This window comes from Carcharhinus amblyrhynchos, chromosome 10 (genome assembly GCF_965287045.1).
Source record: "Carcharhinus amblyrhynchos chromosome 10, sCarAmb.v2.hapA, whole genome shotgun sequence".
NCBI classification, from domain to species: Eukaryota; Metazoa; Chordata; class Chondrichthyes; order Carcharhiniformes; family Carcharhinidae; genus Carcharhinus; species Carcharhinus amblyrhynchos.
Window position 1 is genome coordinate 28204282 of NC_137333.1, and position 26700 is coordinate 28230981.

At 45.8% G+C, this 26700-nt stretch overlaps 1 protein-coding gene across 1 annotated transcript in view; it reads right to left on the reverse strand.

Moving 5' to 3' along the window:
* Window positions 1–6441: 6441 nt before the first annotated feature.
* Window positions 6442–26700, reverse strand: part of LOC145349481 (cilium assembly protein DZIP1-like) — a 390694-nt gene continuing 370435 nt past the window's right edge. The window contains exons 15-17 of the mRNA XM_080198019.1: window positions 19130–19299; window positions 12835–12935; window positions 6442–6615 (exon numbers count right to left, since the gene is read on the reverse strand). Of these exons, the coding sequence (XP_080054145.1) occupies window positions 6442–6615; window positions 12835–12935; window positions 19130–19299 (445 nt within the window). The remainder of the gene's footprint in view (window positions 6616–12834; window positions 12936–19129; window positions 19300–26700) is intronic.

The following is a 26700-nucleotide window of genomic DNA, read 5'->3' on the forward strand; positions in this document are numbered from 1 at the left end:
CCCACCCCACCCCCCACCCCACCCCAACCAAGCCCCCCACCCCACCTCCCCCCCCCCACCACCCCCCCAAGCAGCACTGAAGCTGACTGTTGGAAGCAGCTTCAAGGGCTCCTGGTGCCCCCCCATGCCCCCTCCAAGCAGCACTGAAGCTGATTATGGGGAGCAGCCTCGAGGACACCCTCTCCCCCCAACCCCTCTCCAAGTAGCGCTAAAGCTGACTGTTGGAAGCTGCTTTGAGGGTGCCCCCTCCTCCTCCCCCTTCCACAGCAGTTTGTAGTGTCATTGTCGTGCTGTGGAGTGTGGTCAGGGACTCTAAGTGCTGGTGTTCTAGGGTTGGGGAGGAGTGTACATGTGTTGACTGAGGCCTAACCAGATGAAGCAGCTGCTGCTCCAAGCAGGGTTGCAGAGAGTTTCAGACATGGCCCGTATGGAATCTGCTGTCACTGGGCACACATCTGGTGCTGCTTTGCAGCCTGTCCCTACCCTGTGACACGGACCAGCAACACAAATGCTGCAGTTGCACACATAGCAATGGCTCAAGGGTGTGCATTGCCCATGTCTGCACACTGATCTGCATGACCTGTGCCAGCATTTGTCATGATGGGAATTTCACACAACCCTAATCGGGACAAGCATGGAACCATGGATTGTGTGGAGTTATATGGAAATGCTGGCATTGGACTGGGGTAAGCACAGTAAGAAGTCTCACAACACTAGGTTAAAATCCGACAGGTTACTTGGTAGCAGAAACTTTGAGTCTTGCTCCTTTTTCAGGTGAGTGAGGAGTTGTGTTCACAAACAGGACATATATAGACACAAACTCAATTTACAAGATAATGGTTGAAATGCGAGTCTTTACAGGTAACCAAGCCTTAAAGGTACAGACAATGTGAGTGCAATGAGGGTTAAGCACAGGTTAAAGAGGTGGGCATTGTCTCCAGCCAGGACAGTTAGTGAGATTTTGCAAACCCAGGCAAGTTGTGGGGGTTACAGATAGTGTGACATGAACCCAAGATCCCGGCTGAAGCCGTCCTCACATATGCAGAACTTGGCTACCAGTTTCTACTCAGCGATTCTGCATTGTTGTGTGTCCTGAAGACCATCCTGAATGCCCGTGACTGCTGAAGCGTTCTCCAAGATGGTCTTCACGACGCACAACAATGCAGAAACTGAGAGCTAAGTTCTGCACACATGAGGATGGCCTCAACCAGGATCTCGGGTCCATGTCACACTATCTGTAACCTCCACAACTTACCTGGGCTTGCAAAATCTCACTAACTGTCCTGGCTAGAGACAGTGCACAATTCTTCAACCTCTGTTTAATCCTCTCTCCATTCACATTGTCTGCATCTGTGAAGACTTGATGAGATTACCTGTAAAAATTTGCACTCCAGCCAGCGGGTAACGGTTAGGAAGGGGAAAGCTCACGTGATGGAGAGCACACCGATGGATGTCCCCCTTCAAAATAAGTACTCCTGTCTGAGTACTGCTGGGGGGGACAGCTCACCTGGGGGAGGAAGCGGTGGCCAGGTCTCTGGAGCTGAGCCTGACCCAGTACTTCAAAAAAGTAAGAAAAAGAGCAGCAAGGCAGTGTTAATAGGGGAGTCCACAGTGAGGAGATCAGACAGGCGTTTTTGCAGATGCAGATGGGAGTTGCGGATGGTGGTTTGCCTCCCTGGAGCTGGGATCCGGGATGTCTCTGGACGCGTCCCAGACATCCTGAAAGGGGAAGGTGAGGAGCCGGAGGTTGTGGTTCACATAGGTACCACTGACATAGGCAGGAAGAGGGAAGGGGTCATGAAAAGGGATTATAGGGAATTGGGTAGACAGCTGAGAAAGAGGAATGCAAAGGTAGTAATCTCAGGATTGCTTTCTGCGCCACAGGAGAGAGAGCAGGAATGGAATGAGGTGGAGGGTGAATGCGTGACTGAGGGACTGGAGCAGGGGGCAGGGATTCCGGTTCCTGGATCATTGGGACCTCTTTAGGGGCAGGTGTGACCTGTTCTGTAAAGACGAGTGGCACTTGAATCCCAGGGGGACCAATATCTTGGCGGGAAGATTGGTGAGGGCTACTGGGGGGGCTTTAAACTAGAAAGGTTTGGGGGAGGGAATAGAGATGAGGAGACTCACAGTGAGGAGGTTAGCTCCCAGGTAGAGAAGGACTGTAGACAGTATGAGGGAGGTTAGACGGGTAATGGAGAAGGGAAGTATGCCAGGAGTGTCGTGAACAAAGTAGATGAGCTTAGGGTGTGGATTGCTGCTTGGGAATGTGATGTGGTGGCCATTACAGAGACTTGGATGTCGCAGGGGCAGGACTGGGTACTTCAGGTGCCGGGATTCAGATGCTTCAGGAAGGGGGACAAAAGAGGTGGCTGAGTGGCACTGTTGATCAGGGACAGTGTCATGGCTGCAGAGAAGGTGGATGCTGTGGAGGGACTGTCTACGGAGTCTCTGTGGGTGGAAGTTAGGAACAGCAAAGGCTCGATAATTTTGCTGGGTGTTTTCTATAGGCCGCCCAATAGTGACAGGGAAGTTGAGGTGCAGATAGGGAAACAGATCCTAGAGAGATGTAGTAATAACAGAGTTGTCGTAATGGGAGACTTTAATTTCCCAAACATTGACTGGAATATCCCTAGGGTAAGGGGTTTGGATGGGGAGGAGTTTGTTAGGTGTGTTCAGGAGGGTTTCCTGACACAGCACGTGGATAAGCCTATGAGAGGAGAGGCTGTACTTGACCTGGTGCTGGCTAATGAACCAGGACAGGTGTCGGATCTCTCGGTGGAAGAGCATCTTGGGGATGGAGATCATAATTCTATCTCCTTCACGATAGCATTGGAAAGAGATAGGATCAGGCAGGCTAGGAAGGTATTTGTCTGGAGTAAGGCGAAATATGATGACATCAGGCAGACAATTGGACGAATAAGCTGGAAGGAGGTGTTCTTGGGGAAATTTGCTGATGACACCAAGATTGGTGGAACGGCAAATTGTGCGGAGGGTGTGGAGAGTCTGCAGAAGGATCTAGATAGGCTGGGCGAATGGGCCAGGAACTGGCAAATGGAATTTAATGTTGGCAAATGTGAGGTTGTCCACTTTGATAGGAATAATGGTAGGAAGGACTATTACTTACGTGGCGAAAAACTGCAGCAGGCGACGGTGCAGAGGGACCTCGGGGTCCTTGTGCATGAGTCGCAAAAACCCAGCCTGCAGGTGCAGCAGGCGGTCAGGAAGGCGAATGGGATGCTGGCCTTCATAGCGAGGGGGATTGAATATAAAAGTAGGGAGGTCTTGCTGCAGCTGTATAGGGCACTGGTGAGGCCGCAGCTGGAGTACTGTGTGCAGTTTTGGTCGCCGCACTTACGCAAGGATATTTTGGCCTTGGAGGGAGTGAAGAGGAGGTTTACTAGGCTGATACCGGAGTTGAGGGGGGTGAACTATGAGGATAGGCTGAATAAACTAGGCTTGTACTCGTTGGAGTTTAGAAGAATGAGAGGAGATCTCATTGAGACGTATAAGATGTTGAATGGGATGGATAGGATAGAGGTGGAGAGGCTCTTCCCGCTCAGAAAGGACAGTAGGACTAGGGGGCACAGCCTCAAGATAAAGTGGGGGGCGGTTTAGAACGGAGTTGAGGAGGAACTTCTTCACTCAAAGGGTGGTGAATCTCTGGAATTCTCTGCCCGTTGAATTGGTGGAGGCTGCCTCGCTAAATATTTTTAAGATGTGGGTTGATAGGTTTTTGATAAGCAAGGGGATTAAGGGTTATGGGGAGAGGGCGGGAAAGTGGAACTGAGACACGACAGATCAGCCATGATCTTATTGAATGGTGGGGCAGGCTCGAGGGGCTAGATGGCCTACTCCTGCTCCTATTTCTTATGTTCTTATATTCTTATTTCATGCAGCATACACTTACTTAGAGGAGGACCAAGGTTGAGGGTGTGCTTCTGCTGACTTGCATGCTGTATGCTGACCTGGCTGTTGGTGACCAGTCGAATGGCCCATCACCCACTGCCAGGTCCATGGCATGCTCCTCAATGCTACTCAGCTGCTGCAGGTCAGGCACACCACCACCAGTCTGTATTGTTTCCCGTGCATTGTGGATGTTCTTTTCTTGTGGGATCATAATGTGGATAGTCGGTATTAATTTATTACAGCGCATGGTGTGCTATGCATGCCTCTGTCTCTGGCATTGTGCTGACAGTTTTGGGGAAAACGGTCACCACTGAAGGGTGCTCATTGAGGGATGAGGGGAAAGAATTAGATTCTGTTCCTCGGGGAAGGATCATTTGTTGCATGCCCTTCAGGTATCTAAACAGAGTTGGAGATGCGGGACAAGCATGTGCACAGTTCCAAGAGGGATGCTCACTCACCTTTGCTGCTCGCAGAAGGTCGTTCATTTTTTTGCAGCGTTGCCTGCATGAGTGCAGTGTCAGGCTCCTGGCATTCACTACTTCTACCACCTCCTCCCACAATGCCATGGCAGATGCACTCCTTGGGTTGAGGCCCTGGCCAGGGAATATACGATGCGCCTCTCCTCTATGGCATCTAGCAGGTGCTCCTGGTCTGCCTCCGAAATCCGGGAGTCGGTTTACGAGCAGCCACCTTTGTGGCATGACTGGCTGTGTGTCTATTCCTGCAGCTTATATACAGCTCTGGCTTATTAGGGGAGTACAGGTGCATTGAGTGTGGCCAGTCAAGGGCCCGTTGGCACAAAATACTTGTGAAAGATTTTGAAAGCTGCATTCAGTTAAGTGTCACTCATCCCACAAGATGCTGATTGGTTGTCATTCAATAGGCTGTGGTGCCCGGGGGGGGGGGGGGTATAATATTTAAGGTTCCCATTTAAGAGAGGGAATGATCACAAGGTGGGGATGTGCATGTCAACACTAGTTCTCTGCAGAACAGTAGTGAGGACAGTGTGTTCAAGGGATGGATCGATCCATGGCAACATGGATTGAGCAGGCAGCCATGTCTGTATTGGGGGGAGATGAAAGGGGTCAGCGATGAGGCCAGGGATGTCTCTGTGGGGTGGTTGTGGGGGTCAGCGTTGAAGCCAGCAATATATTGCGGGGTGGGGTGGGGTGGGGGGGGGGGGCGCGGGTTGTGGGAGCCAGTGATGAGGCCAATGATGTGTGGGGAAGGGGTGTGGGAGCCACGATGAAGCCAGTGATGTATGGGGGAGCGGTGGGGGTGTGGGGGTCAGCGAAGAGGACAGAGGTGTGTGAGGGGATGGTTGTAGGGGCCAGCAATCTAGATGCTGGGAGGTCTTTCCTCCAAGCAATGTGCGCTTGCGCAGGTTCCTGCTCATCCCACTGATTTCAGGCTCTTTGGCCCCACCCCCCCGAGCTACTGATGATACTCATGACTGGGACCTCTGCGTTGCACTGAATGCGGAGATTCGGTTGAGAAGTTGAACTGTCAGAGCAGTCATGATCTAGAACAGTTTTCCTGCCAATTCAGCATTTTTGGGAGAATCGCCCCCAAGATATTTGATCTGATCTATCACTTGTGGGATTGGTTAACACAGCCATAGCAGCACCCTAAGCACAGTTTAACAGCCATGTAGTCCTGTGTTCATCAAATTAACACCTGATTTTAACTGTGACTGTTCTTATCCTCTTCATTAAACTAGGGTTGTTCCCTGCTTTGATGGTAATGATACAGTAAGGCATATGCCAGGCCATAAATTTACAAATCTGCTACTTGAAGGTGTCCAGCAGTTTCTGGATACCCTTTCTGAGCTCTTGAATTTCCTATAAAATGGCAGTAGGAAGCCATTTTGGCCCACTGAGTTCTACACTGACTTGCCAGCAGAACTTCTTACCCATGCCCTACCCCATGTAACCCCACATATTTACTCCCTAATTCCCTTAATTTATATATCTTGAAATACTAAGGGATAATTTAGCCCTTAGCGTTATCCCTAGTATTCCAAAATATATAAATTAGGCTAATCCATCTAATCTGCACATTTTTGGACTGTGGGAGGAAACCAGAGCACCTGGAGGAAACACAAGCAGACAAGGGGAGAATGTGCAAAATCCACACAGACAGTTATCCAAAGCTAGAATTGAACCAGGGTACCTGGGTCCCTGGAGTTGTGAGGCAGCAGTGGGCAGGATGTTCTGCCCTCCCGCAGGTGACAGGAGGGGACTCGCCATTGGTTGAGTGCAGCATCTCTAGTCCTGCTGCTGTCAGTGGGATTCCCACTGGTGGTTAGGTGTGCATCAGCTGGACCAGAAGAAGATGCTGCCAATGGGAAGGGCAGGAAAATCCCACCCATTGTCTTAACCAGCTCAATCAGGGACGAAAAGCATTAACAGTGGTTTTATTTGAATTTATAAGGCATTTAATAGGAGAGCTTACTTGCCATTGCTATGTCATTAAAATGCTGCATTACTTGTCCAAAGGGATTGAATAGGTCCGTTTGATATTGCACCAACCTCAGTTTGTGACTTTTTCTGAAGATATACTCAAGGCGTTGATACCAGGTACTGAATTTGATTCACCAGTCTTAGCCACAGTGGAACTACCTCTTCCTTTTTCAGTCTTCCCCAATATACATTGATCGTCCTCTGCTGAAGAAACCTCCCAGATATCGTCTTTCTCTTCAATGAACTATAAACAGATTTCAATTCAACACAGAAGATAGTTGAAAAACTCAAATAATCACTATTCAAATTGGATTTTAATTGTCAGGTAGCTGTCTGGTAGATTGTGATCGCTGACATCGCTGATGGAAGTTGAGCCCCATTAAGCAGATGTGTGCCAGGAACCAAATCTTTAAATTGTATGAACCAAGTTAAAATGTATCCCTAAGTTTATGAGCTACTAATCATTCCATTTTCTTCAGCTGGTTTTGTGAAGTAGTTGGTATAAGATCATTTGCACACTTGCATTTTCCTCTCAGATTTAAAAAAAAATTAAAGTTGATCTCTGATATAAATTTGATAAAATTTACTGTAATATAATTCTACAAAGCAATCTATCATATTGGTATAAATATTATGAGAATCATTTAAATTTTATAGGGGAAATTGTAGTTGACAATTACAGTACAATAAAATAAAAGGTAAATAAGGCAACAGAATCTGTAATGTTATATCTGTGATAACAATAGATATTTAGAGCATTTATTAAGTTCTGATGCATCAAAAAATAATATATTTAAGTTTTGGAATGATAGTACTTTCCCAGAAAATGTAATGAATTTTATTTTGGATTCTTTAGCTTGAGCTTTAATATTAAAGTGGGGAATGAGGGTCAGGATGGGAGATAAATTTGTAACACTACAGTAGAACAAAATACTGCAGATGCTGGAAATCTGAAATAACCACAAAATATTCTGGTTAAACTCAGCAGGTTGGTAGAATTTGTGGAGAGAAAAAAGACAAAATTTCTCCTCTTCAACTCTGAAGTATCATATAGACTTAAAACGTAAACTCCATTTTCACTCTCAACAGATGCTGCCAGGCCTATAGAATCCCTACAGTGCCAACCAACCAACTCAACCTTAGAATCCCTACAGAAGGAGGCCACTCAGCTCTCTGAATCTGCATCAACTTGGCAAAAGAGCATCCTAGGCAGACCCTCCCCTCCGCATTATCCCCGTAATACTGCATATTTACCATGGCTAGACCACTTAACCTACACATCTTTGGGCTGTGTGAGGAAACAAGAACACCCAGAGGAAACCCAAGCAGACATGGGAAAACGTGCAAACTCCGCACAGGCAGTCAACCAAGGTCAGAATTGAACCTGACTCCCTAGCGTTGAAGCCACAGTGCTAACCACTGTGCCACCAGGGTTGCCCACCTGCTGGGTTTTACCAACATTTTCTGCTTATATTGTAACATGAGGGATGGGTAAGCCAGTCCGATTTTAACGGCCAGCCAAATTTTCATATTACTTCAGAATTTTATCAGTGGTAATGGTGAGGACCAGAAAGTGCAATTCGTTGTTACCACGTGATCCATTTCAGATATAAAATAGTGGAGGATGTTTGGGGGTAGGGCCTGGTTGGGATTGTTGTCGGTGCAGATTCGATGGGCCAAATGGCCTCTTTCTGCACTGTAGGGTTTCTATGATTTTATGATTCTATAAGAGTTTCCGTAGTTAAAACAGAAGATAGAGATGGCTGCAAAAGATAGAAGGTTTTCATTAGAACTAAGATCAAAGAACAGTACAGCACAGGAACAAGCCCCACGCCCCTCCAAGCCTGCGCCGATCATGATACCTGCTTAAACTAAAACCATATGCACTTACAAAGTCCGTATCCTTACATTCCCATCCCATTCATGTATTCATCTAGTTGCCCCTTAAATGCTGCATCATACCTGTTCACACCACCTCTCCAGGCAGCACATTCCAGATATTTATCACCTTCTGTGTAAAAAACTTGTCCCGCACATCTCCCCTAAACTTTTCCCCACATGCCTTAAACCTATGTCTCTTAATACTTGACTTTTCTACCCGAGGAAAGAGCATCTGACTATCCACACCCTCAATCTCCATCATTCCAGTGAGAACAAACCAACTTTATCTATTATCTCCTCATAGCTAATACCCTCCAGACCAGGCAACATCCTGGTAAACCTCTCCCATTCCCCCACCAAAGCATCCACATCCTTCTGGTAGTGTGGCAACCAGAATTGCACACCATATTCTAAATGAGATCTAACTAAGATTCTATACAGCTGCAGCATGACCTGCTAATTTTTAAACTCAATGCCCTGGCCGATGAAGGCAAGCATGCCATATGCCTTCTTGACTACCTTTTCCACCTGCATTACTACTTTCAGTGATCGGTGGATATGCACACACAGATTTCTCTGCCTGTCAATACTCCTAGTAAAAAGTCTGACAACACCTGGTTTTAGTCCAACCGATTTATTTGATAGTAAACGCACAAGCTTTCGGGTTAGTCCCTTCGTCAGGTGAATCGTCAGGGACTAACTCGAAAGCTTGTGCGTTTACTATCAAATAAATCGGTTGGACTAAAACCAGGTGTTGTCAGACTTTTTACTGTGTTTACCCCAGTCCAACGCCGGCTCATCCACATCATGTCAATACTCCTAACAGTTCTACCATTTACTGTATAACTCCTACACGTATTGGATCTTCCAAAATGCATTACCTTGCCCTTGGGTAAACTCCATCTGCCATTTCCCTGCCCAAGTCTCCAACCGGTCTATATCTTGCTGTATGCTCTGACAATCCTCTTCACTATCTGCAACTCCACCAATTTTTGTGTTGTCTGCAAATTTACTAATCAGACCAGCTACATTTACCTCCAAATCATTGATATATACTATGAACAACAAAGGCCCCAGAACTGATCCCCATGGAACAGTGGTAGTCACAGCCTCCCATTCAGAAAAGTACCCCCTACTGCTATCTTCTGTCTTCTGTGGCCAAGCCAGTTCTGTATCCATCTTGCCAGCTCTCCTCTGATCCCATTACTTCACCTTTTGTACCAGTCTACCATGAGGTATCTTGCAAAAGGCTTTATTGAAGTCCATGTATACAACATCCACTGCACTTCTCTCATCTATCTTCTTCATCACTTCCTCGAAAATCTCAATCAAGTTAGTGAGGCACAACCTCCCCTTCACAAAATCATGCTGTCTATCACTAATGTCCATTTGTTTCCAAATGTGAGTAAATCCTGATCCTAAGAATCTTTTCCAAAAATTTCCCTAGCACTGATGTAAATCTCACTGGCCTATAATTTCCTGGATTATTCCTGCTGTTCTTTTTAAACAATGGAACAACATTGGCTATCCTCCAGTTCTCTGGAACTTCACCTGTAGCTAATGAGAATACAAAGATTTTTGTCAAGGTCCCAGCAAGTTCCTCCCTTGCCTCCTTCAATATTCTGAGTTCATGACAGGTTCATGAATACTTTCTGCTGAACACAAGAGATGTGCTATTTTCCAGTAATAGAAGAAAAACATCAGCTGTCTTCACAAGGCAAGTATTGGCAAAAAGTTCTGGATAAACTGTAACAAATACTTCACTGACCAGGCCAGGCACTTACGCCTGCAGTAGTTATTCTAATCTTGCCAATTGTTAAAATGGCGGCGCGGGCTTGTTGGGCCGAAGGGCCTGTTTCCCATGCTGGGTTGTTCTTTGTTCTTTATTCTTTGTTATTAAATTAACACACTCTACACATATACCTAAATTTTATCAGTACCTAGTGCTACTTATAACTACTTTCTCTCATCATCACTCATTTCCTCTCACCGCCATTGCCAGTCATCTTATTTATCATGTAGTTTGACACCAACTCATTCAGCTTTTTCAGTTTTCAACACAATATACATTTCAATTCATTCCTTAAGTGCATGACATCCCATATAAGATGTATCTGCCGGATTATCATTTTTATTGCAAGTATACATCTGTCTCAGAGTTACTCTTAGGTGTTGTATGCCACCCCTACAGGAGATGAAACTGCAGAATGCCCAGAGGGGTCAAGGCCACAAAGATAGAAAGACACATTTCTGGCTCAATGTGCTGAAGGGCCTCCTTCTGCACTGCAGGGATTCTATGATTCTCAAGCTTCCCCACCCTATGACAATTTCTTCCCGTGCATCTATGAATTTTCAAATGTAAAACTTTTTAATTAAAGTGAGACATCATAAGGCAATATTTGGTCAAATGACCTAAACTTAGTCGAAAAGGTGGAATGGGTTTTAAAAATTCAGGAAAAATCATGGACTGTCTCCAGTCTCGAGAAGTTCTCTTCCCTCCACCCCAAATGCTTCTCTCTTTCTCTCCCTTCCTCCCTCCACCCCCTTATTTCCCTTCCCCAACAATCCCTTATCCCTTCACTTCCTTTTCCCCTCCCCTCTTTCTCATTGCCCTGTTTTACTCTTTCCTCTCAACCTCTTTTTCCCTGCCTTCTCTTATCCTTGCCCCTATCAATGAGAAAACAGTGTTTACTGGGCTAGTTGGAAACTGGAATTGATGATTTCCAGGGGCAGGTCTGTGCAGGTTTGAGATTGGAGTGGGAGCAGAGCAATCCGTGGCAATCTGTGAGGTAAGCAATGGGCAAGTCAGAGGGAGGAGGCATTGGAGAGAAGCTAGGAAGAAGGGGTTCAGAGAAGATCAGAAGACCCCAAAGCCTGGAAGCTCAAGGATGCTCTGATAATCATTGAGACCCCAAGTTCTGGAGGCTGGAAGAAGGGAGAGAAAGGTTGGAAGGAGAGAGGCAGAGATTGCAAGAAGCAGGTAACATGCTGAGAGGAGGAGAACATTTGGAGTTTGAGAAGCTGGAGAACAGTTGAGATGCTGGATGGAAGGAGGAGAGTTTGGAGGGTGGGGCAGAGTTTGGAGCTGGAGGCAAGGTGGAAAGCTGGGAGGGGGCAGTGTTTGGAAACGGGGAGAGTTTTGAGAGAGGTGAATAGTTGAATGGAGAGTTTTAGAAATTCACGGGGGGAAGAGTTTACACGTTTGAGGGAGAAAAGAGGAAGTGTTTGGAATCTGTAGAGGGAGGAAGGGGAGGAGGGAACTTGGAGACCAGAAGGGGAAGGCCAAGACAGTTTAAAACCTGAGGTTGAAAGCCTGGATGATTGGGGCGGGGGGTGTGAGTTTAGACCCAAATTCTTGGGGTGGGGGGGCAGAGTTTAGACTCTGAGATGCACAGGGTGAGAGCTTATATCCTGGGACTTAGGTGTGGGTGGGTTGAACTTATAGACCCTAAGACTAAAATGAGTTAAGAACCATTGTGGATCGGGTGATGATCCCAGCTGATGTACTATATGTATAGGAAAACAATTCTTTCAGGCTAAATGAAAATTTGAATAATTTTAGGTATTAATTTCCTTATATTTTCTGAGTATATTTTAAAGATTTGAGCACATTGGATAGCTATGATTACACTAAAAATTTTGATGTCAAATTAATTTGTAAGAGAACTTTTCGATGTCAAATTGTAATCAAGAGCATTGAGCACGTTTGAAAGCAAAAATTAGGTTAGAACATTTGATTAGTGATTTCTGCCACATCATCATAAAGCTCAAGTCCCTAATGACCATCAATAATTTCTTCAAGTAACTTTCAAATTCTGTCCTTGATTCTTGTTTAAATAACCATACCCACCACTGGTGTGGAGGGATATGGTCCAAGTGCAGGTCAGTGGGACTAGGCAAAAAATGGTTCAGCACAGACAAAAAGGGCCAAAAGGCCTGTTTCTGAGCTGTAATTTTCTATGGTTCTATGGTGTTAAACTGATTAGTCTGTAGTTATTATAGGAATGTTCTTATACCCTTTCTTGAGTAGGATGGAAAATAAATTGTCATTTTCTAATCTTTTGTCATCTCCCCCATACCTAGTGAAGCCTGGAAGATTTTGAATAACCTTCAGCTACCTCCTATCTCACTTCCCTTTGCAGTCTGGGATGCAGGCCACCTGGACCAAGCAACAAATCCACTCGAAGCACTGCCAATCTCTTCAGTACATACCCAATTTTCATCTGATCTATTACCTCTATCAAATTTTGCCAGCATCCTTTTCCTTAGTAAACTCTCTTACAAAGTACTCATTAAGAATTATAACCTTGCCCTGCACCTCCATACAAGACCTTCTTTATCCCTAATTGAACACACCCTGACTTCTATTACGCGCTTTAAAACCCAAGTAGAAGATTTTAGGGCTTCCATTTATGTTAATTGCCATTCCACTTTCATATTCTATGAGCCTTATTTGTTAGAATAAGCTTCAGCAAGGTGGCTAAAAAATCTCAAGTTGTGCAGAGGCAGATGTATTTACTAACCACTTTCGTCTAATATGTCAAAACAAATTGTGATCTTCTTGTATTTTTCAATGCAATACCTTCAGTCCTCTGGCTTTCTTTATCCTTAACAGTTGAGACTTAGCAGCTCTAGCCATTACACGTCGGCTAAGTTCCTCTTCTATGCTTTCAGTCAAGCCTTCTATAATTAATTCAGAAAATATATAAGACTTATAAATCAAGTTGTTATTGAATTAAAATACAACATACATTTGTAGTATAATTTCATAAATGTTAACATCAACCCATAGAATATTATTTTATTAATAACACAGTCAAGTTCACTGCTTTATTCTGGATTGTGTTGAACTTCTTGAGTATTGTAGCTGTAATCAATACAGCATATGGAGGGTTTCCATCACAGTCCTGTCTTGTAGTTATAGAGAAGCTTTGAGGAACCAGGAAGAGAGCCAAATGCTGGAGTTGGTCTAGTACCCATTGCATTTTGACACTTCTGGTCAAAGATGACACCCAGGCTGTTGGTGGTGATTAGAGGTTTAGATAGGGTGGACAGTGATAGCCTTTTTCCTCGGATGGAGAAAGCTAGCACGAGGGGACATAGCTTTAAATTAAGGGGTGGTAGTTATAGGACGGATGTCAGAGGTAGGTTCTTTACCCAGAGGGTGGTGGGGGAATGGAATGCCCTGCCTGCTGCAGTTGTAGATGCACCTAGTTTGGGGGCATTTAAGAGGTCCGTGGATAGGTTTATGGATGGAAAGGGATTGGCTTAGGTTAGAGGGTCATTGCTTTTTTCTTAATTGGTCGGCGCAACATCTTGGGCCGAAGGGCCTGTTCTGCGTTGTAATGTTCTATGTTCTATGTTCTATGTTCTATGGTGAGGAACATGCCACTGAATATTATAGGGAAATGATTATGCTCTCCCTTCTTGGAGATGGTCAATTTCTGTCAGTCATGTGGCATAAATGCAAGTTGCTAATTAACAATTTCAAGTTCAGATGTTGCCCCTTTATTCCTCTTTTCTTCAACTGCCAAGCTAACTGAGTCTTAAATGTTGACATATATTGAGGCTCATAGGATCAGGAAATCCCTGCAGTGCAGAAGGAGGCCATTTGGCCCATCGAGCCTACACCTACAATCCCACCCAGGCCCTACCCCGTACCCTCATATATTTATCCTGCTAATTCTCCTAACACTAAGGGGCAATTTGCCATGTACAATTAACCTAAGCTACACATCTTTGGAGTGTGGGAGGAAACCGGAGAACCTGGAAGAAACCCATGCAGACATGGGGAAAACGTGCAAACTCCGCACAGTGACCTGAGGCTGGAAGTGAACCCCGATTCCTGGCATTGTGAGGCAACAATGCTCACCACTATGCCACCGTGCCGCCCTAAAAGAATGTCTTTGCAGTTCTTTCTAATCTGCTGCTACTTTACTGGAAGTGTGGCAGAACCGATTTACTGTTGCTGCAGTTCCATAAAGTTACAGTGACAGAGCAAGGTTTGCTCAGAAGAAGATCCCAGTCATAGTTACTAATTTCGAGCAGTACATTGCCTCATAATGTTGTTACAAGGTTTCTTTTGTTCTAGATCTTAAATATCTTACACTCTCGTTTCACTGTGGACCTTCAATAACAGGACAAGGTCTGGTTCCATTTTGTGTTCACAATTTTCAAAACCTGTATCGAATCGGAGGACCTGAAGGAAATCCACACAGGTACAGGTACGAATGTGCATCCTCCACATAATTACCCAAGGCTAGAATTGAACCCAGGTCTCTGGCGCTGTAAGGCAGCAATGATAACTACTGTGCCACTGTGCAACCTTTTGTTACACTATTGGCAGGCTTTCTTGAATCCTTAGATTCAAAGTTGTCAATATCAACTACAGAACAAAAACAGGACATCCAGACTTGAAACATTGGGCCTGATTTTACCATTTTCATTCTCAGCGCCGAATCTGGGCGTAATCCGACTTAGAAATCTGCTTTCAGGCACCCCCATATGCATTCAGCCATCTCCAGTCCCATTCGCGCTGTGGGTAGGACTTGGCGCAGCTGAAACGATTGGAGCTCTGAGCAGCACACGCACAGTTGGAAAGAAATTTGAAAAACACGCCTGTGTCAGATCGCTCCCGGGCCGCAGAAAGTGGCGCGGGAACGAGAAACACACATATCACTGGCCCATTATCCACACCCCATTACCCACACACATCACTGTCCCCCTTATCCACACCCCCACTACCCACACACATCACTGTCTCCCTTATCCACACCCCCACTACCCACACACATCACTGTCTCCCTTATCCACCCCCCACTACCCACACACATCACTGTCCCCCTTGTCCACCCCCACTAATCAACCCACACACATCACTGTCCCCCTTATCCACCCCCCAACTATCCACACACATCACTGTCCCCCTTATCCACCCCCCACTACCCACACACATCACTGTCCCTCTTATCCACCCCCCACTACGCACACACATCGCTGTCTCCCTTGTCTACCCCCCATTACCCACAGACATCACTGTTCCCCTTATCCATCCCCCACTACCCACACACACATCATTGTTCCCTTTATCCACCCCTCACTTCCCACACATATCTGTCGCACTTATCCACCCCCCCACTACCCAAGCATATCACTGTCCCCCTTATCCACCCCTCCACTACCCACACACATCACTGTCCCCCTTATCCACCCCCCACTACCCACACACATCACTGTCCCCCTTATCCACCCCCCACTACCCACACACATCACTGTCCCCCTTATCCACCCCCCACTACCCACACACATCACTGTCCCCCTTATCCACCCCCCACTACCCACACACATCACTGTCCCCCTTGTCCACCCCGACTAATCAACCCACACACATCACTGTCCCCATTATCCACCCCCAACTACCCACACACATCACTGTCCCCCTTATCCACCCCCACTTCCCAAACATATCACTGTCCCCCTTATCCACCTCTGCACTACCGAAACATATCACTGTCCCCCTTATCCACCTCTGCACTACCGAAACATATCACTGTCCCCCTTATCTACCCCTCCACTACCCACACACTTCACTGTCCCCCTTATCCACACCCCTCCCACTATCGCTGTCCCCCACATCCACCCCCCCACTACCCAAACATATCACTGTCCCCCTTATCCACCCCCCCACTACCCACACACATCACTGTCCCCCTTATCCACACCTCCTCCACTACCCACACATATCACTGTCCCCGTTATCCAACCCCCCCGCTACCCAGACTGATCGCCACCCCTGCCCCCTCCCCTCCCACTGATCGTCCGCAGAATGGCAGTGGACACCCCTTGTCCCCCCACCAGAGATCCCTCTGCACCCCCCCATCAGAGATCCATTCCCCCCCCCCTCCACCAATGAGCAATCAGGCCTCCCATTCCCCCTCCCCCTGCCATCCCTAGCCCGAGATACATCTTACCTACCTCCTTCCACCCCCCACCAGACACAATCTGGCCTCACCTTTCCCCCCTCCCCAGAGAATGGTCTGGCCTCACTCCCCCTCCCCTCCAGTGGAACATCTGACCCGCCTCCTCCTCCCCCATCATCAGATAACGATCAGCCCTCCCCCCACCACCAGACAATAGTCTGCCCTCTCGTTCCCCCACCGCCAGAGATACATCTGACCCGCCTCCTCCTCCTCCCCCCAACCAGACAACGATATGACCTCACTTCCCCCCCGCCAACCGGAGAATGATCTGACCTGCCTCCCTCCTCCCCCCTCATCACTGATCTGAGTCAGAGAGCAGTTGGAAACTCTGAATGCGCTCTTCAGCAGCTGGAGTGCCCGATTCAGACTTTTATTCAGCAGGCCCATTGCGACGCGGTTCTGGATTGGCAAATGCGGTGGTAAAGGGGGAAATGCTGATAAAATTGGGCGGGCAGTTCATTAATTCAATTTAAATGCATTCAAATGCATTTAAATCACCATTGTGACTGTTTTGGGTGCAAAGCAGATCGCCGCCATTCCCGGGTTTTGGTAAAGTGGCAATCTGCGCAGACGTGCGTGCAGATCGTGATAATGGCCTCTCACCGGCTTTACTATGTTTTTGCACCCGAAAATGAGCGCAAGGCAATGGTAGAATAGAACCCATTAGCTCTATTCTGTCTCCGCAGATGCTATAAGAAGTCTCACAACATCAGGTTAAAGTCCAACCAGTTTATTTGATAGTAAACCCACAAGCTTTCGGGGTTTGCCCCTTCTTCAGGTGAAAGCTTGTGGGTTTACTATCAAATAAACTGATTGGACTTTAACCTGGTGTTATGAGACTTCTTACTGTGTTTACCCCAGTCCAATGCTGGCATCTCCACATCATGACTTCCACAGATGCTGTCAGACCTGCTGAGATTTTCCAGCATCTTTTGATTTTGGTTTCATAGTATCATAGAATCCCTACAGTGCAGAAGAAGGCCACTCACCCCAGAAAGTCTGCACTGACCACAATGCCACCCAGGCCGCACTCCCATAACTCCACATATTTACCTTGCTAATCCCTGACACTTGGGTCAGTTTAGCACAGCCAATCAACCTAACCTGTACTGTACATCTTTGGACCTTGGGACATGGGGAGAAAGTGCAAACTCCACACAGACTGTGACCCGAGGCCGGAATTGAACCCAGGTCCCTGGCACTATGAGGCAGCAGTGCTAACCGCCATGCCACCCCACAGCACCCAGCATCCACAGTATTTTGCTTTTAACGACAGTCCTGGAACTGTGCTTGATAAACCTGCACAGAAAGATGGATTGTCGTTATTGGCTATTTAAGTTTGTGGGATCACAACATGGCAAAACCGTTAGCTTATAATTTCTGCCAATTATAGAAAGGCTGGTGGCTGCTTGCTTTGGAAGCATTGAAATTGATTGATATGTGGGCACAAAGCAGGTTCAAAGCTCATAGTGTACAGTATGGAAGTTGGACACAGTGGTAGAACATTTTGTGTGGCAAAAATATACCCACGCAAGTGATTGAGAGGAATGTGGCAATTGATCACCTCAGAACTTTGTTGATCTTAATCAGGTTGGATCTCAATATCTAATATTATCATTGCACTGTTTGCATTTTGACATATTTACTTCTTGTATTATACTTTCTTTTATATTTGATAGAACACTTACTATTTGGATTAAAGTTTTAAGTATCAAAGGCTGAATCTAAAAAAAGTGATTTATGCTTTCTCAATGGTACAAGGGAGCTTCAAGGCACATCAAAGTGAAATTTATTTGGATAGTCTCAAATTTTTTATGACAAAGTTCAAGGTATAACTCTCTACATAAGTATAAACTGGGCACCAAATGGGAAGTTGCACTTGAAGCACAGCTTGTCAAAATACAGGGCAGAATTTTATTTTCATCTGCTGGGAGGCTGTAAGTTCTTTGGATGGCCTTCCCACTGGGCGCTTGCCCATTGGGCCTTGCTATAATTTTATGGTGGAACAGATGAGAGAGACCTAGGCTGGTCACTCCCTCAATTGAGCCAGTTAATTTAATGAATACTTATAGGGGCATTTCCCCTAATCACAATTTTTGGGAGGGGGGGACGGTGGTGGTGGTGGTGGGGGGGGGTTGGTGGTGTGTGGAAGGTGGGCTGTAGGTATGTGCCTTTGTCAACAGCCTCTTTTAAAAATCGTACAAAAGGTTTGGCCTATGCAGGTACTTCCTCCTTTTGGTCTCTCCAAACTTCCTCAATCCCCTCTTCTTAACCTCCAGCTCTCACCTCCCCTCCTGTTCTCCATCCCTCATTCTTGCCTGGTCCTAGATTTCTGGGATACTTCCCTGCTTCTCTCTACTGCAGCTTCTAGTACTGCTGGGACTAGGGACTTGCCAGCCAATCAGACTGGCCAGCCAATGCCAGACAATTAATCCTTGATGGAGCATTAAATGCAGGGCAGCCAGTATTGACATCAATGTATTTGCCACCGACTCCTTAGATGGCAGCAAGAAGACCTCCACCATTCAAAAAATCCTGGCCATAGTACTGATGCAACAGGGATGATCTCCTAAAATTGGGGTTACTGTCAAAGCTTTCGCAGTGGTCAGCAATTTTGGAGCTGAATTTCTTACATCCATTACAGTTATTTTTGCCCCTCCCTGACATAGGTTGAAAAACTGCAAAGGACAAAAGATCTCGCCAAGTCTATAACATAATTGTGGGATTTTACACCCTCCTTTCAGCAAGACTGGAAATTCCCACCTGAGGTCAACAGATATTTCCGTTGTCTGCCCCCGGGCAGGGTGGTAGAATTCTGGCAATTTATGTTTCAATTAGTCTACATTCATCCAAATATTTTGTGATTTAAAGCTTATACATTTAAAATGACTGCCATACGCTCAATATTCTTTGGTCCAGCGCTGCTATTTTCAGTTGATTTCTGTTCCTCAAAGGTGCAGACTTCCTCCAGTTCACAGGTTTCAGGCATTTCAGTTTGGCTGCTTTCAGTTGATGTAGTGTCTGAACTTAAACTGCCTATAATTTCATCTGAACCAGACGATGTGCTGCTATATTAAAAGGAAAGTAACATATTTTAACACATAATAAATAAGTTATCATGTGTTTTCTCAATATGACTTTCTTAAGTAGTACATGTTGGACACAAAATTGGTTGCTTTGGCATTGTTTGCTGCTCATAGTGCTACTGAAGCTTTGTGTCAATTACAGAGGGCGAGCTGCACTAGTGGCTCCTCCCACAACATTCGTACAAAATAAGCACAAAATAATTCGTACAAAAATAATTCGTACGTAATTCGTACAAAATAAGCTCCATCTGTTACACTGAAATACCATGAATGAGTAGAATTCCGAAAAACAATGCTGTTTTTTGGAAACAAAAACTGGCTGATGCATTGCCAAGATTGCAAACTTGCACCACATTGGTTCTGTCTACATTATGGGCCAAATCTTCTGAAGAGTTTTAATCGTGGTCTGAATGTCACTCCACTCCTATTTATTGACCTTGCACTGGAGCTCCATATTTCTCACCAGGAATTCTGATCTGAGGCCTTCTCCCTGTTCTGGGGCTCCTTTCTTTGGATGGCAGGAGCATCAGGTGAAGAAACACTATGCCCCATTTTTACAGTACCAGCTATGGTATTTTGGTAAATTTTAAGTTTTTCAAAGCCACTTTGAGAAACTACAAAGAGAAAGTTTGTAAGGTAAGTGGGTGAGGAGGTAAGATGGTTGCATGTGGGTGGGAGGTTAGGGTACCACTTGTGCAGCTAAAGTGGAAAGCAACTATGACAGGAGGTATGGTGGGTTAGGCGGTCTGGAGGATTAACTGAGAGATCAAGGGTAGTTGGGCCATGTGGGTTATCAAGGGTGAGATTGGGAGGGTGGTCAGGTAGTCTTGGGGTAATAGGGTCAAGGGGTGGTTTCTGCAGAGGAGAAGGGGTCGTTGAGCGTGTTAGAAGTACAGTCACCCAAGAGTTAACAAGCTAACAAGAGCAGAAAGGAAAAATGGGTGCTGAACAAGGACTACTTAAAGGCTACTCAATGAGTTGCAAATGAAATGTTTTTCATATACAAAGAACAAAGAACAACAATACAGCACAGGAGACAGGTCCTTCGGCCCTCAAAGCCTGAGCCGCTCATGCTTCCAACTAGACTGTTCGTTTGTATCCCTCCATTCCCAGTCTGTTCATGTGGCTATCCAGATAAGTCTTAAACGATCCCACCGTGTCCGCCTCTACCATCTTGCTTGGCAGTGCATTCCAGGCCCCCACCACCCACTGTGTAAAATACGTCCCTCTGACATCTGTGTTGAACCTTGCCCCCCTCACCGTGAGCCTGTGACCCCTTGTGTTTGTCACCTCCGACCTGGGAAAAAATTTCCCACTGTTCGCCCTAGCTATGTCCTTCATAATTTTATATACCTCTATTAGGTCGCCCCTCATCCTCCATCTTTCCAGGGAGAACAACCCCAGTTTACCCAATCTCTCCTCATAGCTAAGACCCTCCATACCAGGCAACATCCTGGTAAACCTCCTCTGCATTCTCTCCAAAGCCTCCACGTCCTTCTGGTAGTGTGGCGACCAGAACTGGACACAGTATTCCAAATGTGGCCTAACCAATGTTCTATATAGCTGCAACATCACACGCCAACTTTTATAGTCTATGCCCCGTCCTATAAAGGCAAACATGCCATATGCCTTCTTCACCACCTTCTCCACCTGTGTTGCCACCTTTAAGGATGTGAGCCTGCACACCCAGGTCCCTCTGTGTGTCTATACATTGGGCATGTTGGGGGAAACACGAAGGATTGTGGTTAGAAGTGCTTACAGTTTATAAGGACAAAGTAGTTCTGGACCCTGTAATGGGGACAGTTTTTCCAGTACCTCCTGGACTATCAAATGACGCTAGTGGTGTTTACTACCAAATAAACCTGTTGGACTTTAACCTGGTGTTGTGAGACTTCTTACTATCAAATGGCATACCAAGACGTACCAAGATTCTCATCCATACTGACGATTAACTGTATCTGAAAGATATGAACAGATGAATATACAAACGAGAATCAGGAATAGGCCAGTCAGCCCCAAAAGCCTGCTCTGCCATTAAATAAGGTCATGGCTGATCTGATTATAATCTCAAATCTATCCACCTCTGTCTTAAAAATATCCAAAGACTCTGCATCCACCATCTTTTCTCACAAGTCTAGTGTGTGGCAAAGTATCAAATGCCTGAAGATCATGTACAACACATCAACAGCATTACCCTCATTGGCCCTTTTTGTTACCACCTCAAAAAATTTCAGCAAGTTAAATATGATTTCTCCTTTAGAGTTCTATGCTAGCTCTTCTCAGTCAACACACTTTTTTCCGTGTGACTCCTAATTCTATCCAGAATAATTGTTCATCGGAGAAAGCTGAGAGGAGGATCGATTTGTGGCTGGAGTGTGAAGGTAAACAATTGACTTTTTTTAGTTTTTTGTGGTTTTTCTTTTCACAAGTTACTTTAACTGAAAAGCGGAAGTGGGCTGCAGGGTGACCTGGGAAGGTTTTTTTTAGTGCGGGAGGTTTAAATGGCAGGCCGCACTAACCAGCGGGCAGTGTCGGTAGCGGCAGCGGAGTGAGCGGGTAGCAGAGTGAGAGCTGAAGGGCTTTGGCTCAACGGGCTAAGGCAGAAACGGACGATGCAAGGTAGGTTTAATTCTTAATTACCTTTTCTGTGTTCTTTGAAGAAAACAGGAATTATGAGTGTGAGATCAGTTTGTTGTTCTCAGTGTCGGATGTGGGAGGTCCTGGAGGCTTCTGGCCTCCCGGACGTCATATCTGTGCTGGGTGCTTCGAGCTGCAGCTCCTAACGAACTGTGTAAAGGAACTGGAGCTTCAGCTCAAGGACCTTCATCTGGTCAGGGAGAATGAGGAGGTGATAGATAGGAGTTACAGGCAAGTGGTCAGACCAGGGAATGGGAGGCAGGCAAGTGGGTCACAGTCAGGAAGGGGAAAGTTAGGGTGATAGAGAGCACCCTGGTGGATGTGCCCCTTCACAATAAGTACTCCTGTTTGAGTACTGTTGGGGAGGGACAGCCCACCTGGTGGAAGCAGCAGTGGCCGTGTCTCTAGTGCAGAGTCCGACCCTGTAGCTCTGAAGAGCAAGGAAAGGAGGAGGAAGGCAGTATTGATAGGGGACTCTACAGTGAGGGGGTCGGACAGGCGATTTTGTGGAGGCAGATGGGAAATTCGGATAGTAGTTTGCCTCTCTGGTGCCAGGATCCGGGATGTTTTGTCCCAGAAATGATTCGGGATCTGGGATGATTGCGTCCCAGAAATCCTGAAGTGGGACAGTGAGGAGCCAGAGTTCGTGGTACATATTGGTACCACTGACATAGGTAGGAAAAGGTAGGGGGTCATGAAAAGAGAATATAGGGAGTTAGGTAGACTGTTGAGAAGGAGGAACGCAAAGGTAGTAATCTCGGGATTGCTGCCTGTGCCACGAGAAAGTGAGAGCAGGAATAGAATGAGGTGGAGGATAAATGCGTGGCTGAGGGATTGGAGCAGGGGGCAGGGATTCAGGTTCCTGAATCATTGGGACCTCTTTAGGGGCAGCTGTGACCTGTACAAAAAGGACGGGTGGCACTTAAATCCCAGGGGGACCAATATCCTGGCAGGAAGGTTTGCTAAAGCTACTGGGGAGACTTTAGACTAGAATGGTTGGGGGGAAGGAATTGAATTGAAGGGACTGGGAGAGAGGAGGTTAGTTCGCAAATAAAGAGAGATTGTCAACAATATAAGAGGGAGGACAGGCAGGCGATGAAGAAGGGGAGTGCTCAGGCTGAAGGTTTGAGATGTGTCTATTTTAACACCAGGAGTGTTGTGAACAAAGTGGATGAGCTTACAGCGTGGATCACTGCTTGGAAATGTGATGTGGTGGCCATTGCAGAGACTTGGATGACTCAGGGACAGGACTGGATACTTCAAGTGCCGGGTTTCAGATGTTTCAGGAGGGACAGGGAGGGAGGCAAAAGAGGTGGCTGAGTGGCACTGTTGATCAGGGCTAGTGTCACGGCTGTAGAAAAGGTGGACACCATGGTGGGATTGTCTACGGAGTCTCTGTGGGTGGAAGTTCGGAACAGGAAGGAGTCAATAACTTTACTGGGTGTTTTCTATAGGCCGCCCAGTAGTAATAGGGATGTTGAGGAGCAGATGGTGAAACAGATCCTGGAGAGATGTAATAATAACAGAGTTGTCGTGATGGGAGACTTTAATTTCCCAAGTATCAATTGGAATCTCCCTAGGGTAAGGAGTTTGGATGAGTGTCCAAAAATGCAGAGACAATACTATTCCCTGTAGAACAAACAGTGACGGTTTGGTGAAAACACCAAAAATAATCCATAGATGCTGGTGCTGAACAATTCTTCTCTCTCATCTCAGATCCTGCTGCACCCTTATTATTCCTAGCTAGAATGTTTTCCACCATTACTGGTTAACGTCACTCTTCATGCCTTTCAGCTCACAAACCCTTTGGTTAGAACCCTCAATTGTTTGGGCCATCTCTACTGCTTTTTCCAATGAATTTTTGGTTTCAGCAAGCAGCATTTTTGGGTGTTGGGGTTGTTGACCCCACAAATCAAATGGTCCCTCAACATGTCTCCCAACGATGGCCCGAACTGGCACTGAACTCAGTCAGCTGTTGAAGTCTGGCCACAAAGCTGAAGATCATTTCTCCTGGATCCCTAAGAGCAAAGTGGAATTTATACATCTGCATTATGGAAAGTCGGGGATTATAGTGATCCTTGACTAAATTGACTAATTGGTCAAAGGATTCTGGATTCTGGTCAAAGGTGTCTGGATCTTTGGGTGATATCAACCAGGGCTGGATAGACTGGGACTTTTTTCCTTGGAGTGTAGGAGGCTGACAGGCGATCTTATAGAGTTTTATAAAATAATGAGGGGCACAGATAAGATAGATCGTCAACATCTCCCAAAGGTAAGGGCATCTAAAACTAGAGGGCATAGGTTTAAGGTGAGAGGGGAGAAATACGAAAGGGTCCAAAGGGGCAATTTTTTCACACACAGAGTGATGAGTGTCTAGAATGAACAGCCACAGGAGCATTAGAGGGAGGTACAGTTTTGTCTTTTAAAAAGCATTTAGACAGTTACATGAATAAGATTGGTATAGAGAGATAAGGGCCAAATGTGGGAAATTGGGACATAGAGGGATATAGGCCAAACACGAGCAATTGAGACTCACCTAGTTAAAAACTGGGCAGCAGCATGGACAAGCCAGGTTGAAGAACCTGTTTCTATGCTGTAAACCTGTATGACTCTATTACTCAAAGTTCTTCATCCCTGTAGCCACTCCCATAAATCTTTCTGGCACATCCTTCGTTAACTCTAGTGCCAGAATTAGACTCAACTAAACTAGTGCTATGTAATTTCCTATCTTCTATACTTCATGCCTCTATTTATAAAGCCCAGGATCCTTTATGTCTTTTCAAACATGTTTTCACACTGAAATAAAAGCAAGATACTGTGGATGCTGGAAATCTGAAATAAAAACAGAAAATCCTAGATAAACTCAGTAGGTCTGCAATGCATCTGTGGAGGTAGAAACAAAGCTTACATTTTGAGTCCCTATGACTTGTTCAGAACTGAAGAGGGATAGAAATGTAATGGATTATATAATTGGAGAAGGGATGGGGGAGATGGGGTAGAATGGAAGATTAGGGATAAGTTGGAGCTAAGGAGAGATTGACAAAGATATCATGGACACAAGATAAAGGGAGTGTTAATGGTGGCATTAAAGACTACAGAAGGTGCAGATAGTGGCTAAAAGTTAAGATAGCAGAATATGTTAATGGGAGAACAAAAGTCAATGCTCAATGAAAACAAATCTGAAAAGCAAGTGACAGATGGTCCTGTGAGGGAGTGGAAAGTTTGCAGTGGGACAAACCAAGGAAATAGGAAAAGGGGTCAAGATGAAGGGGAAAGCTCACAGTCTAAAGTTATTGAATGCAATGTTGCGTTCAGAAGGCTGCAACATGCCTAATAACTGCCCTGCTACCTTCAATATTTTGCTGTTTGGTTATGAATAGAAATTGGGCCCTGCCAAATATTACTGTGTACTGTACTGAGTACTGTGTGCAGTTCTGATCACCTCAATACAAGAAAGATGTGGAAGCTATTGAAAGGGTGCAGAGAAGATTTACAAAGACGTTGCCTGGATTAGGTGGCATGCCATATGAGGATATGTTGAGGGAGCTCGGTCTTTTCTCCCTGGAGAGACGAAAGATGAGAGGTGACCCGAAAGAGGTTTATAAAATGTTGGGAGGTATAGATCGGGTGGATTCTCAGAGGCTATTTCCCAGGGCTGAAATTATAGACCAGTGAAATTATAGACCAGTGAGTCTTACTTCTGTAGTGGGCAAGGTTTTAGAAAGAATTATTAGGGATAGGATTTATAGTTATTTGGAGAGTAATGAATTGATTAGAGATAGTCAGCATGGTTTTGTAGCGGGAAGGTCGTGCCTTACTAACCTTATTGAGTTCTTTGAGAAGGTGACCAAAGAGGTGGATAGGGGTAAGGCAGTAGATGTGGTATATATGGATTTTAGTAAGGCGTTTGATAAGGTTCACCATGGTATGCTTCTGCAGAAAATGCAGATGTATGGGATTGGTGGTAATTTAGGTACTTGGATCAGGAATTGGTTAGCAGATAGGAGACAGAGGGTGGTGGTTGATGGTAATTATTCATCATGGAGTTCGGTTACGAGTGGTGTGCCTCAGGGATCTGTTTTGGGGCCACTGCTGTTCGTAATCTTTATTAATGATCTGGATGAGGGTATAGTTGGGTGGATTAGTAAGTTTGCTGATGACACCAAAGTCGGAGGTGTGGTAGATTGTGAGGAAGGGTGTCGAAGTTTGCAGGGTGACTTGGACAGGTTGCAGAGCTGGGCCGCGAGGTGGCGGATGGAGTTTAATGCGGAGAAGTGTGAGGTAATCCATTTCGGTAGGAATAACAGATGTGTTGAGTATAGGGCTAACGGGAGGACTTTGAATAGAGTGGAGGAGCAGAGGGATCTAGGTGTATGTGTACATAGATCCCTGAAAGTTGGGAATCAAGTAGATAAGGTTGTTAAGAAGGCATACGGTGTCTTGGCGTTTATTGGTAGGGGGATTGAATTTAGGAGTCGCAGCGTTATGTTGCAACTGTACACAACTCTGGTGCGGCCGCACTTGGAGTACTGTGTGCAGTTCTGGTCCCCACATTACAGGAAGGATGTGGAGGCTTTGGAGAGGGTGCAGAGGAGGTTTACCAGGATGTTGCCTGGTATGCAGGGGAGGTCCTATGAGGAGAGACTGAGGGATTTGGGGTTGTTTTCACTGGAAAGAAGGCGGCTAAGAGGGGATCTTATAGAAACATATAAGATGATTAGAGGTTTAGATAGGGTGGATGGTGAT